Raw genomic sequence first — 13,260 nt, forward strand, 5'->3', positions numbered from 1 at the left:
GAACCAATTTCTGAGCCCCAAATCTGTTTGTTGAGTCTAGAATAGTAGCCATGATTTACCACATTTTTCCTGCTGTTTTCCTGCTAACTCAGTAACAAGCAGTTGCTCAGATCCCTTTTGGAGCTTATCTTACCCCTCCAGACTCGAGATCATGCAGTAGGCAAGTCCCTATGCATATGCCCCAGGCTCCATGAACAATTCTTTTTGTCAAGAGTTAGGCCTTGGTGACTGGGTGGCTCAGTCGGGTAAGCATCCGATTCTTGGTTTCAGCTCAGGTCATGATCTCAGAGTATTGAGATAAAGCCCTGCATTGGGCTCTGCACTCACAGTGTGGAGTCTGCTTGGGATTCTCTCTCTTTCTTTCTCTGCCCCTCCCTTTCTCTCTCTCTCTCTCTCTCTCTCTAAAATAACAAATAAATTTTTAAAAAAGAAGAGTTAGGCCTTGAGGGTGAGGGGGATTTGGGTCAATGGAAAGAACAGAGCAGGAAGAGGAAGCCACATAAACAACGGCCTGAGAGGAAGGTAGCCATTGACACAGTAAGGGACCCAGGTGGGGACTTGGGTGAGTCGGCCATGGGATGGGTATCACTGGACTGGGTTTAGAGCCAGCAGAGGGTAGAAGGGTTGGAGAGCCTGATCAGGAATGAGTGGGAGGCAGGAGGACGAATGCCTGGTGGCTCTCAGCCCGTTCTCCTGTGCTATACCTGCAGGGCCAGACCACAAGTTGGCAGAAGGGGCAGAACCATCATGGGACCTGGAGCTAGTGGGAGGCCAAGGCCAGGTGTCCAGAGCCCTCATGTGAGTCCCAGAGAGGGATGTGACTTTCTGGACACTGAGCTGGCCCTGGAACCCAAGCCTCCTCCCTCACCATCCCAGCACCATGCTCTCTGCATCAAACTCTGCTTCTTGCTGAATCTGAGCAGCCCCCATCTGCCCCTTCCTACAGTTCTGCATCTAGCTCCTTCACCCCTCTGGGAAAGCTGGAGTGCTCTTTACCGCCATCCCTCTCCTCCTATAGGAGGCCATCTCTGTGTCTTCCTCGGGTCTAACGCTGCGCTCCATCAAATCAGTTTCCGAGTCAAGCTTTACATCATCATCTCTTGGGGATGGTCTATTGGAGAGGAATAATCTGGTAACAGAATTGAAAACAGTAGCAGAAACTTCTAGAATCTTTTTTTTAAACACTCAGGCTTCCTTCAGTGTCTTGTGTCTATTTTTCTGGGTCTTAGCTTTGATTTCTATTCCTTTGAGTTTCTCCCCTCACTGCTCGGAGAGGCCACTCATTTGAAGGCATTTGATAACACTAAAGAACATGCACAAATAACAAATCCAAAGAGGGTCAGGTCAGCTGCTCATGGCATGAAGTTCTTGCCTGTAAATATAAGGAACCAACCTGGAGCCTCTTTGTGTCATGGATTGATCTCTCCAGTCCCCCCAGCAAACCAACAAAGGCTCAGAAACAGAATACCTTTCCTGAGATCACACCATGAATTAGAGGCAGAACAGGGGTTCAATTCTTAGATCCTAACTCCCCATCCAGCACTCTTTCCCTTGTACCACATTGTGATTGACCCTGATCAGGGTTTAAGACAGAATAGGAAGCTCAGCTGCCACCTGAGAAACTTTAGAGTGAGTTGAGAACAGCTGTCTTTGGTGAACCTCCCACACCGTTCCCAGAGCAGGCTGCTCTATAGCTAACCTCAGGCTTGGCTGTCCTCCATCATGGCTGCTGTCAGCAGGGCCTGGTGATTCATGATCATGAGAGTTAGCTGACATTCTGGGTCTGGGCTTGGCATGGAGTAGAAGCAAATAACAGGAGCTGAGGACTATGGAAGGTCTCAGGATCCATTATTTTGAGGATGATGGCTAGAGTGGACTTTTGAGGGTAAACTTTAATATTGAAGTATAACATCGTGTATACAGGAAGGAACACATAACTGAGTGTACAGCTGAATGAATTTTTACCCCTAGGTAACCAGCATCCAGATCAAGATATAGAATATTATCAGGGTCATTTTTAAAAAAGGGGTTGAGATGAACTATTTTGTTCCCTGAAGGAATACCAGTGTCTGCTTTCTACCCCAGCAAGAGATTGCTTTTTCATATCACATTATTCTTTCCTGCTGCCATGCAGCACAGAGCAGGCATTGAGGGGACAAGGCTAGAGGATAACTCTGGGCTGAGGTGGGGACAGGGGCACAGGTCAGGTGAAGGCAGCTCGTACAGGTGCTACACAGGGAGTGGATGGCCAAGGGTAAGAGATAGCAAGTGAGGAGTGGAAGGGGAGTCCCCAGCGACTGAATTACGCTGCTCCTCATGGGGCTAAGGGCAGAGGACCCAGAAACCTAAGGGGGTTGGGAGAGCCCGGGAACTGGAGGAACAAGTGGCCAATGTCTCAAACAAAAAGGTCTCAAGATGTGCAAGGGATTATTCCTGAAAGGAGGAGGCATAGTGGAAATGGGGGCTTTCCCCGAGGAGTGCCTCTGCTCCTCTTGACCTGCAGGGTACCCACTTTTCACATAAATGACCAGAGGATGAAGGAATGGGGAGATTTAAGCTGAGGCTCCTGGGCCCCTGGTCAGAAATACTGACTCACTGAAGCTTGAATTCAGGGAGCTTTCCTGTCCCATCAGCATGGCGACCCACACTTGGGGGAAAGCCATGCTTCTGATGAGCTCAGGAAACAATGTGAGAAGCTGTCCCTTTCCAAAACCTTCCTCAGTGGCCCCTCCGTCCAAGGAGTAGCTTAAAGGTCTTGGTAAACTGTGAGTGTGTGGGGATTGTAGTTATGTGTGGCCATGAGAATAACCATCTCCTCTGCTTGATACTTCAGTGAAGTTGATCAGTGACCAGGACAGCAGTCCTTTGAGCTCCAACAGAGTGGGCAGTGGCCGTTGCCATCTTACACAGAGTGAAGATAAATTGGCTCATGGAAGAGTGTCCTTGGGAGGGTGGGGACAAAAACTAATATGTAGTGACTCTCACTCTAAATCCCAAGGCTTTCGTAATACACTGTGCTTATTGACCACGATCGTAATGGATTTTGCCGAAGTTGTTGCTAAGCACATAAGGCCATCTGTGAAAACAGCCGCACAGGTGACTATGCCTGGCTGTGGCAGTGCTGAGACGCCTGGGGTAGACTGCAATTGAGCTTTTTAGATGTTACCTTGGGATGACATTTTTGACCCTCACTGCAGAGCATATTTAATATCTATTTAAATGTTCAGTTTGCCCTAATCTTCCTGGCAGCGAATCATTTGTCTGATGGTTTCTTGCATAATAGGGGTCATGCTGACACCAGTCTGGGGCCATCCCTAGCCAATGGCACTTACTTGAGGGCCTCTAGACCCTGTCCTCTACCCTCCCTTCCCCCAACCCCCTGCCACTGCACCTCATGCTGTCTCCACTTGTCTATTTGCAGGCTTGCAAAGATTCTGTGAAGATATAGAAATGATGATTGGATTCCAGCCAAACATTTTCTGGAAAGTCTGCTGGGCGTTTGTAACTCCAACCATTTTAACGGTAAGGATTGCACGCTTTATCGTGTAGTTGGATCTCGCCTGTGTATGTGGTGCTTTACGTTTGAACAAGGTGTATTATTCTTGCCTTCCAGAAGAGGAAACTGAGGTTCAGAGAGATCTAGTGGCCCACCTGAAGGTGCTTAGCGGTGACTCATGCAGTTTGGAGCAACCTTACAGAACATTTCCTCATGTACTGTTAGCAGATTACAGTCACATTTCCCACGTGCTAACCACGGTCCGGGCTCTGTTCAGAGAACTTTATGTGTGCCACCACATCTCTCCCTCACGGCAGCCTTGTGGGGCTGGCGTTGCAGTCGCCTCCATTTCACAGATGAGGAAGCTGACACCCAGAGGCTATGTGACTTACCTAGCACTGCACACCTAATAATTAGCGACCACCGCCTGGGTTCGAGCCCAGGCAAAAGGCTCCAGGACTCTTGCTCTTAACCACTACTCAGTAGAGCTGCTCTACAACCAAGATAGCATAAATTAGACCTTTATGGTTCACTTTTATTGTTTTTTTGAGAACTATCTCATCATCCTCAAGTGTGACGATGACATTTTGAGATCATCTGACATTCATCTTCTTAAAGATCAGAGCCCTTCATGTGTCAGTAAATCTGCATAGGGACTTGCATGCACATCCCGTCCCTTCCTTTATTGTGATACAGGCTGAAGGCTTTGCCTTAATTCACCCTCCAAGCACAGTAATTGACTGCGACCTTGCCTTTCCTCCGCTTCCCTGGCTTGTGATGGGTGCTATCAAAGCAAGGCAGCGGGAAGCTGGCTGTAGTTCTGGTTGCAGCCGGCAGGTGGCACTGGAAACCAGATTAAGACCGTTGTTTAACTTCAGCACCAGGTTCTCTAAAGGAAAACAAGACAGGATGAAGTAAAATTGTAAAGAAAATACGTATTTCCTTTTTTTAAAAATTTTTTTAATTAAAAAAAATTTTTTTAACATTTATTTATTTTTGAGACAGAGAGAGACAGAGCATGAACGGGGGAGGGTCAGAGAGAGGGAGACACAGAATCCGAAACAGGCTCCAGGCTCTGAGCGGTCAGCACAGAGCCCGATGCGGGGCTTGAACTCACGGACCGGACCATGAGATCATGACCTGAGCTGAAGTTGGACGCTTAACCGACTGAGCCACCCAGGCGCCCCCCCTCTTTTTTTTTTTTTTAACTGTCACAGAGTGAATTTTAATCAAAACACCTCAACTGATTTCCGAAAAGACGTAAGTTTAGACAGAAAAACCATTCAGCATTTATCTCCCTCTGCACTGACATGAACACCATACTGAGAGGCCCACATCAATGCTCACATTTTAGAGGCGATAATTTGTCAGAAAAGTCCCACTAGATTTGGGGCACGAGGGGTGAAAAGAATCAAAATGGATTTTCCAGTTTCTTGAGTTTAGGACTGAAATGTATATGAAGAGCTCAGATTTACCTAATTGGTGGGGGGTGGGGGGGGACTTTGAAACTCTCCTGCCTGGGGGCATTCTCTGGCTCTCCTGAGCTTCACCATTTCCCCCAGTCACCACCACATATGATTTATTCTTGGGTGAAATCAAGACCTGACTTTCCTTCCTGTCTTGGAAGAGATTAAGCTTCAGAGAATTTTATTATATTTTGCAGAAACGTATCACATAAACGTAAGAACCGGCACCACCATTTGTGGAGGTCTGTTTGGAGGAAGGCACTTTGCCCCTAAAGCTTCCGACCACTCTGCTTAGTGGGTGATTCTTCCCCCCATTCTACAGTTATGTGAGCTGAGGCCCGGGGAGGCTAAGGAGCTTGACCAAGGCCACAAAGCTTTCAGGAGGCAGAGCTGAGACTTGAATCCAGGGCTTCTAAGCCTCAAGCCCACACTCTAATAAATTTCTAGAAACTCAGTGCTTTCATATCCAAGTGGAGTTTGGCCAGTTTGGAATTAAAATAATTCTAATCTCTGTGAGCAGAGAGTCAGGGAAAAGAAATTGCAGGGACTTGCTGTGTTTTTTGAGAAAGTTTCTCAACCATGCTGTGCTTTCTTGATTTCAATTATGCAACTCCCATCAGAAACCTGTAGAGATCCCAGAAAAGCTCCTGATCCAGATTCCCCTTCTGTGTTTGGGAGCTATGGACAAGTAGAAGCGGTCAAATCCATTGTCAACTGATGTACCTCTTTCCTTCCTTGGCTGCCATCAGCAAAATGTCAGGGTGGGCCTGACTCAGTGGTTAAATTATTATCTCTCATGGCCAGGCTTGTCTCAGGCAGGGTTTTATCAAAGTTGGCTTGGAAGAGGGAAATTTATGGCAAGAACAGGTGTGCACACATAAGTTTGATGTGGAATTTGTGCAACTGGAAATGGGTACCAAAGGACCAAGCCTAACACTTATTTTTTGCCACTTGCCCTTCTGTAAAGCGAGTATTTGTGGTATGCTGGAATGAACTGAGATTATGGGTTTAAATTACTTAGAAACTTCTGAAATGAAATTGATCATTTTTATATGTGCCTTCTTGGATTTATAGAGCTATAAATATTCCCCATGCAATTATTGTATACATAGTCAGATCACGTTACTGAATTATGTGCACACATAAGCAGATGTATTGCTATTTATATAGTAAATGAAATGGAGTAACTTACCATAATTACATTAGGCCATACTTCCAATAGACTGGTTAATAAAGTTTATAACTCTAGGGGCAAATGTTTAAAAAGGGGCCTAGAGTAAGGCATCTCTTTCCGTAGGAGCAACGTTTTCAACAGCCGTCTTCAGGCTCATGTTGCTTCAGATCAATACATTGAATTATTGTTGCATTGAAATAATCACTTGGCCCAGCAGCCTGGGCTTTGCAGCAATAATATAGATATGCCTTACATTTGTATACTGCTTCATGCTTTTCTAAAACACTTCCATATATCATCTTTGCTGACATAATTCCCTCCAATCATTTTTGGGCCATTATTTTACTGCTTAAGATAGAATGAGATGTGCGGGCGGCAGGGGCGGGGTGGGTGGAGAAGGCAGGACTTATGTCATCATTATTAGGTACATTATTCTCGGCTGCCACTATATTGCCTCTATGAACATGGGCAAGAACATAGTTTCTCAGGTCAGTGCTCCCCAAAGGTGTGGCAAGAACAGTTAGAACCCCTGTTCTGTCTTTTCCAGTGCCTCTCTTTGTGTTCCCTTGTTCCCATGGGTGTTCCCTTGTTCCTTCTCAGCTGCTCTAAACTTGCTTTCAGAGGGTGCTCATTGCTCCTGCCGAAGTGTGCAGTGATGCAGATAATGGGCAGAAAATGACTCATCACCTCTCTTCAAATTGAGAGGGGACTTTTGAGTAAATATCAGACCATTGTTCCCAGAAAGCCCTTGTGTGTTGTGTACGCAGTGTGAAATATATCCATTTTATAGCAGAGAAGTCTGAGACATGAGGGTCCCTCCTCTAGTTAGCGGTGGAACCGAGATCAGCCTGCTGGCCTCTTGGCTCTTGGCCCACTGTTGGGTGACACAGCCTGTTCATCCTGAGTCGGTTGAGAGTGCACCATGCACCCACTCTGTGCCCCATGGTTTATTATAGGACTCAGCTTCAGGCTCAGTCACTGCTTGCCAACCACTCCTGGCCTCACTCTGCCAGCTTTAAAGGCAGTGCCTGGATACGGGCCATTCCCCATTCAAGGAGAAGTCAAGGTAGATTCAACTCATTTATTTATTTATTTTTGTTTTATTCTTTAATGTTTATTCATTTTTGAGAGAGATTGAGAGAGAGAGAGAGCATGAGTGGGCTGTCAGCACAGAGCCTGATGAGGGCCTCTAACCCACAGACCATGAGATCATGACCTGAGCCGAAGTAGGACACTTAAACGACTGAGCCACCCAGGCACCCCATCAACTCATTTCTAAAAATATTAAAATCATACATTTAGGGGCGCCCAGGTGGCTCAGTTGGTTAAGCATCCAACTTCGGCTCAGGTCATGATCTCACGGTTCGTGGGTTCGAGCCCCGCGTCGGGCTCTGTGCTGACAGCTCAGAGCCTGGAGCCTACTTCAGATTCTCTGTCTCCCTCATTCTCTGTTCCTCCCCCACTCAGGTTCTGTTTCTCTGTCTCTCAAAACTAAATAAACATTAAAAAAAATTTTTTTTAAATACATACATTGAATGGATTCTTTCTCACAACAAAAGCTTGATTATCCACTATAGAAAGTACAGACAGCCCTTTAAATACACCCTGCTCCACGCATCAGTCCCCTTGATGTATGGCCCTTACGGTGTCTTCACAGCCTGTGTGTGTGTGTACCCATACACGTTGCTCAGTTCTGGGAGATGGCAAATGCAGCTGGCCAAGTGTGTGTCATCTTCCTCCTGAAATTCAGTTTCTTCATTTGGAAAATGGATTATTAATAATACCTCTTCCAGGGTTGGTCTGGATATAACATGGGATCATAGATAGGAAAGCAGCAAACTGATGGCAGGGGCTCAATACCTGGCTGTTAGGAATGAACACTTTGCATCACCAGCCTAACACATGTGTTTCTCTTTTCTTCCTAGTTTATCCTTTGCTTCAGCTTTTACCAGTGGGAGCCCATGACCTATGGCTCTTATCGCTACCCTAACTGGTCCATGGTGCTCGGATGGCTGATGCTCGCCTGTTCGGTTATCTGGATTCCAATTATGTTTGTGATAAAAATGCATCTGGCCCCTGGCAGATTTATTGAGGTAATTCCATCAGCTCCTTTTCCCTGCCATCCCCTCCCGAGGGAGAAGCTCTCAGAGCTCCGTGCATTAAAAAACAACAGATTCGGTAAACTTATTCTCCAGGGAGACTTGGTGATTAAGTGATCACAGTTGCCACCGTTTCTATTAAACCCGTTTTTATTATGTATTATTCCTCTAATGGAGAGACTTAGCCGATCTGCAGGCCAAGCTGTTATGCTCTTCCTCAGTGCCCTGGCAGCTCTGGGGAATAAGTGATCATGTCTCCTCTTTCCTGGAGTTCCCCTCCCCCCCTCCCCTTACCCACAGTTTACATCTGATATTTGGTTTTTAACCACACGTCAGATTCCCACTTTCCTGATGTGCATCTCTGTCCAAGTCTTCTCCCTCCAAACATCTATTCCCATTACGTTTTAAATCACTACCCCTTCCTGTTGGACTGGTATTAGAATGGCTGAGGGGTCCAAGCTCATGAACATGTCACCATCCCCATACAATGTAATGAGAGGTCCGGGGCATGGCTGGTGTGAGGTGAGACCTGTCCTTGTTAATCCCTTGATGGATACTTTCCTCATTTCTAAAGAAAAAAAAAATCCCCACCCTGACTCCAGGGTGTCTGGGAACGCATTGCCACTTGTTCAGCCACCAGTGAAGTGTGGTCAGGCTTTTGTTACTTATGAGAAGTCACTGGCTCAGGTGTGCTAGGGATAGATCAGCACTGCCTCTGTCTTGAAAATCCAGAGGTTGGACCTTTTGGACCAGACCGGTGCTCCTCAGGGTTTGGCCCCGGGACCAGCAGCATCAGCACCACCTGGGAGCTTGTTGGAAATGCAAATGAGCAGGCTCCAGCTGGCTCCACTGAACCAGAGGTGGGGAGCGGGAACCACCCCCCACCCCGACCCCCCCACCCCCAGTCTGTAGTTTAACCAGCCCACCAGGTGATTCTGATGCACACTCAAGTTTCAGAGGCCTTGGGATAGACCAAGGCAAAGAAACACCTGCCAATAGAGGGCAGCGAAGAACAGGTGTATGGGCTTGGCTCTTGGTCAGATTGAGAAGAGGAAGAGAGGTCTCGGGAACATCCCACACAGGGGGTGGCTTTTATTTTCAATGGACTGAAAATGGAGACAGAGTTGACAAAGGGAATGTAGGAGTCTCCTTACTGAAGCGGTATTCCAGTTTGCATCCTCAGGAAATTGTCTGCTGTCCCCTTGAGGTAAATTACTGTGGGCCCCTTTACCCCCAGGGCTGTCTCCCTCTTGCCCCAGATGAGCCTCCCACCAACTCACCCAGAAATCTCATTCCCTTTGAACAGAAGCTAGTGTAGCCTCTGCTACTTTTGTCTTAGGCCGAAATTCCCTAAACTGTTGAGTTGGTTCTATAAATTTATTATGGTTGATTTGGGACACAAAGGTTGCAAACTGATGATTAAGGGGAGATTAAACTAACAGCTATAAGAAATAGCTTCACTTTAATAGGTAATAAACATATAATTGTTCCCCCTTATGGAGTCTGAAATATGTTTTCTTAACTTTTTTCTAGAAAATTTTCCCATCACATTATGTTTTCTGTAAAAAGTTCAGTTGAAGGATCAGAGACAGTCCCATTATTTCTGGCTCGCCTACACTGCTGAACCGAGTCAGGAGCATATATTTTTTGTCAACAGATAATTAAAATCTTTGCTCACTCTTGGCAGTGTGTTTTTGGGGTTGTGTTTTTTTTTTTCCCGGCCATTTATATACTTAGGGGAAATATGCTAAACAAAATCCAATTATTTTGATGTAACAACCTACTGTTGGGACTATGGAACAAAAGTAACTGAGCGCATGTCTTTTATAGACTGCGTCTGGCAGTGGAGAGAGAAGCTTGCGAATTCTCTTCATTTGGAAGGAAAAAATGTATAATTAAAATCTGGGTCCTTTATCCTCTGTTAATCTTGTGCAAGGCAAACTCTGAGCAATTGTTATATTGCTTGCAGGGCGATGTAAATAACTTCAAGTGAACCAAACCACGTCTCCTCCTTAACGTCCCTTGACCTCGTTAATTAAGAGGGCTATCTTCCTAACCGCTTCTCTTGGCCGGGGACCTCTTGGCTTAAGGAAGGTTCTGGCAAAAGTGGTGTCAGGCAGTTTGGGGATAGATGGGTGCTGCCTAGGGGAGGGATGGCGTGTTACTTCTGTGACCCTGTGTGTCTTTGGCTTCTTTGCAGAGGCTGAAGTTGGTGTGCTCGCCACAGCCGGACTGGGGCCCGTTCTTAGCTCAGCACCGTGGGGAGCGTTACAAGAACATGATCGACCCTTTGGGAACCTCTTCCCTGGGACTCAAACTGCCAGTGAAGGATTTGGAACTGGGTACCCAGTGCTAGTCCAATGGCATGGGATGGCCCAGACTTGATCCTGTTTTTCCTCTCTGCCTCCCCTAAGGTTTTCCCCAGCTTTCTTCCCATCTTCTTCTCTCTCCTCACGTCTTGGTTCATGTCCATGCATGAGAATGGTTATATAGAAAAGTAGGACACGGTGTCGCATGCTGTAGTGAGGAGCTAGACAGACCACTTGAGGCGCTTTGCCTGTGTCCATGGTGTCAGTTTCCAGAGGGGTTGGAAGCTCAGGCTTTACCCGGCAGGAGTGGATCGACTAGGTGAGTGGGCATTTTCCGGTGAAGTCACGAGTAGGTACGCGAGACCCGGTCGGGCGGGAGTATCCACTGTGTGTTGTCCTTGGTGGTGCCACGGAGGCTTATATAAAATGGCAGAATTACAAGACTATTGTTTGGGCTCCATAGTGTTGCTGAGCTGAGCAATGTAGTGATTTCATTCAGATGCAGGAAGTTTAGGAGGGTATATTTAGATGGTCGGCAGGGGTCTGAAAATGGTTTAGGATAAGACAAACCAGTGGATGTGGACACCACTGGGGTGTCCAATTGTAGATTTCCATTTACAATTGGGGATCTGTTTTCCCTCATTTGGGCCAACTGTCTCAAGTGTGCCAAGAACTCAGAGACTTGTCTGTGCACACTGCGAATCTCAGTGGAGAGTTTTCTTCCTTCACTTGTCTTCTGCTTTTTCTTTTTTCTGAAGTAACTATATTTGTGAATTCTCTTCATCATTTCCTCCGCCTGTACACAAGGAGCCATCCTGTAATTTGCCTCTGTATGGGCATAGCAGAGCTCCATTCTAGTTTCTACATGACATTTAACGCCGTGGTTCAGTGTCACAATCCCATGTTTCTTCTCCTCAAAATGTCTTTCTATGAGCTGTAGATCCCTGGTCTTCCAACCTCTGGGAAAACAAGATTTACCCGTTTGTGTCTATATATTTTCTATATATAAGACATAACCTCCTACAAGACAGAACACTTCTCAATTTTTACTCTTTTTCATTCACAATAAATGCCAACTGTGGTCATAGAGAAATCAAAGAAATGGAGAGTTTAGTTGAAAGCAACCATGATAGTCCATGTGCTGGTAGTACATTTTAGGTCACTGTATTTACAGAAATTTCTGGTAAATACAGCTTAGGTAAGTAGCAAGTGAGCCAATTAAGACTATAGCTTTTAAGACTACATTTAGCCGATTCAATTTTAAGACTTCCCAATTCACAATACTCATAACTGTGCTCTAATGAGAGCGAGTCATATGTCTGCAGAGATTGGCGAAGCCGTGACCTTTATTATCTTCTTGTATCCTGAACATGCATATATGAGATTTTTAAATGTGATATGTGTTCATGTAGTCTGTATGCGTAGTGGTGTTTTCTGTCCTTATAAATATCTTAAGAATCACTGTAGAGATGGTGAGTTTAGAATAGTGTAGTCCGGATTTTTTTTTCCTTACAGTAATAATATCTGAACCTAAAATTGTTTTCTTTAGGGGATACCATCTCAATCACTTTCTTACTTGTTTGTCGTCACGTAACAGGGTCTCAGGCAAAGTTTTCAGTTTAAATCTTGTATATTGATGTGACCTTTTCATCCCGTTCAACAGCAGTGAACCCTAACAAAAGACCTTAATGTAACATATTTTTACTTTAAATGACTTCATTGGTTTAAAAAGAGGTCTCAACTCATTTTACCGAGCTCTTCTTTTTCTAGGGCAAATATCATTGTCATTTGCCAACACTGACGTACGTGATTTTCCCGTTTTTGAGAACTGCCTGTGGAAACTTTAGAAAAGGAAACAGAGTCTACGGCCATAGCACCCTGAATGCGCCCGATCTCATCTGATCTCGGAAGCTAAGCAGGGTCGGGCCTGGTTAGTACTTGGATGGGAGAAAAGGAAACAGAGATGGGTTTTGAACTGTAGGTTTTCATCTCTTTTGTCTGCAGTGCCTGTTTGTTCTTCCCCTCTTTGTTCTCCTTTTCTGCCTATTTCCCAAAGCTAGAACTTACTAGAATCTATCACAGAGACCAAACTGAGCTTCCCCTAGACACAGTGTTAGGAACCTGAGCTGCGGCCTCACATGCCCCCGTGTTTCCCATAGTGACTTGTCTGCCATGAACACTGGTCTCCCCAAGAAAGCCATATTGATGAGAAGCCCCCCTTACTGTAGCAGATTTCACATAGTGGTACCGAAAATTAGCGTCTCCAGGTGATAACTGGTGGAGCTGGAGAGGCAGGGAGGAAAAACTTAGGTTTGGAAATTATCTCTAGCTTTTCCAATTTGAAGCCTGAAGAAAAGAGCTGAAATCAATTAGCATTCTCTCATGGGACTGGTGTGTTTGTGTCAGGGCGAATGATTTTGGCTTCCCTCTCTCGCCTCTTGGCTAAAACTGGAGTCCGATGCTGGATGCCAACCCAATTTCTGCTAATTATTGCTGTCGTGATTAAAAGAAGGGGTGCGGTACCCGATGGCTGCTGCCAGGTTTGTCTCATATGAATTTGAACTGCAAGTTGACTTATGAGGGCAGGGGCCTCCTTGCTAGCTACATTCTGCTGTGAATGTTACAGTTGGAGGCAGCTACATTTGTGTTTGTCCAGGCTGAGACTCAGTAGCTGTTCCCTGAACAGCCAGAGTGTTTTTCCTTTTCCCTACAATTG

General features: G+C 45.8%; 1 protein-coding gene across 2 annotated transcripts in view; it reads left to right on the forward strand.

The window, feature by feature from the left end:
- The window catches only part of SLC6A5 (solute carrier family 6 member 5), a 65,182-nt gene extending 52,791 nt beyond the window's left edge, over positions 1-12,391 (forward strand). The window contains exons 14-16 of one of the 2 annotated variants that reach the window (XM_042906486.1): positions 3,422-3,522; positions 8,062-8,229; positions 10,436-12,391. In XM_042906486.1, coding sequence (XP_042762420.1) covers positions 3,422-3,522; positions 8,062-8,229; positions 10,436-10,591 — 425 coding nt within the window. In that variant the 3' untranslated portion in view covers positions 10,592-12,391. The remainder of the gene's footprint in view (positions 1-3,421; positions 3,523-8,061; positions 8,230-10,435) is intronic. The other variant, XM_042906487.1, reaches the window with a different exon arrangement.
- The last annotated feature ends 869 nt before the right edge of the window (positions 12,392-13,260 follow it).

The sequence above is a fragment of the Panthera leo genome, chromosome D1, assembly GCF_018350215.1.
Source record: "Panthera leo isolate Ple1 chromosome D1, P.leo_Ple1_pat1.1, whole genome shotgun sequence".
Classification (NCBI taxonomy): domain Eukaryota; kingdom Metazoa; phylum Chordata; class Mammalia; order Carnivora; family Felidae; genus Panthera; species Panthera leo.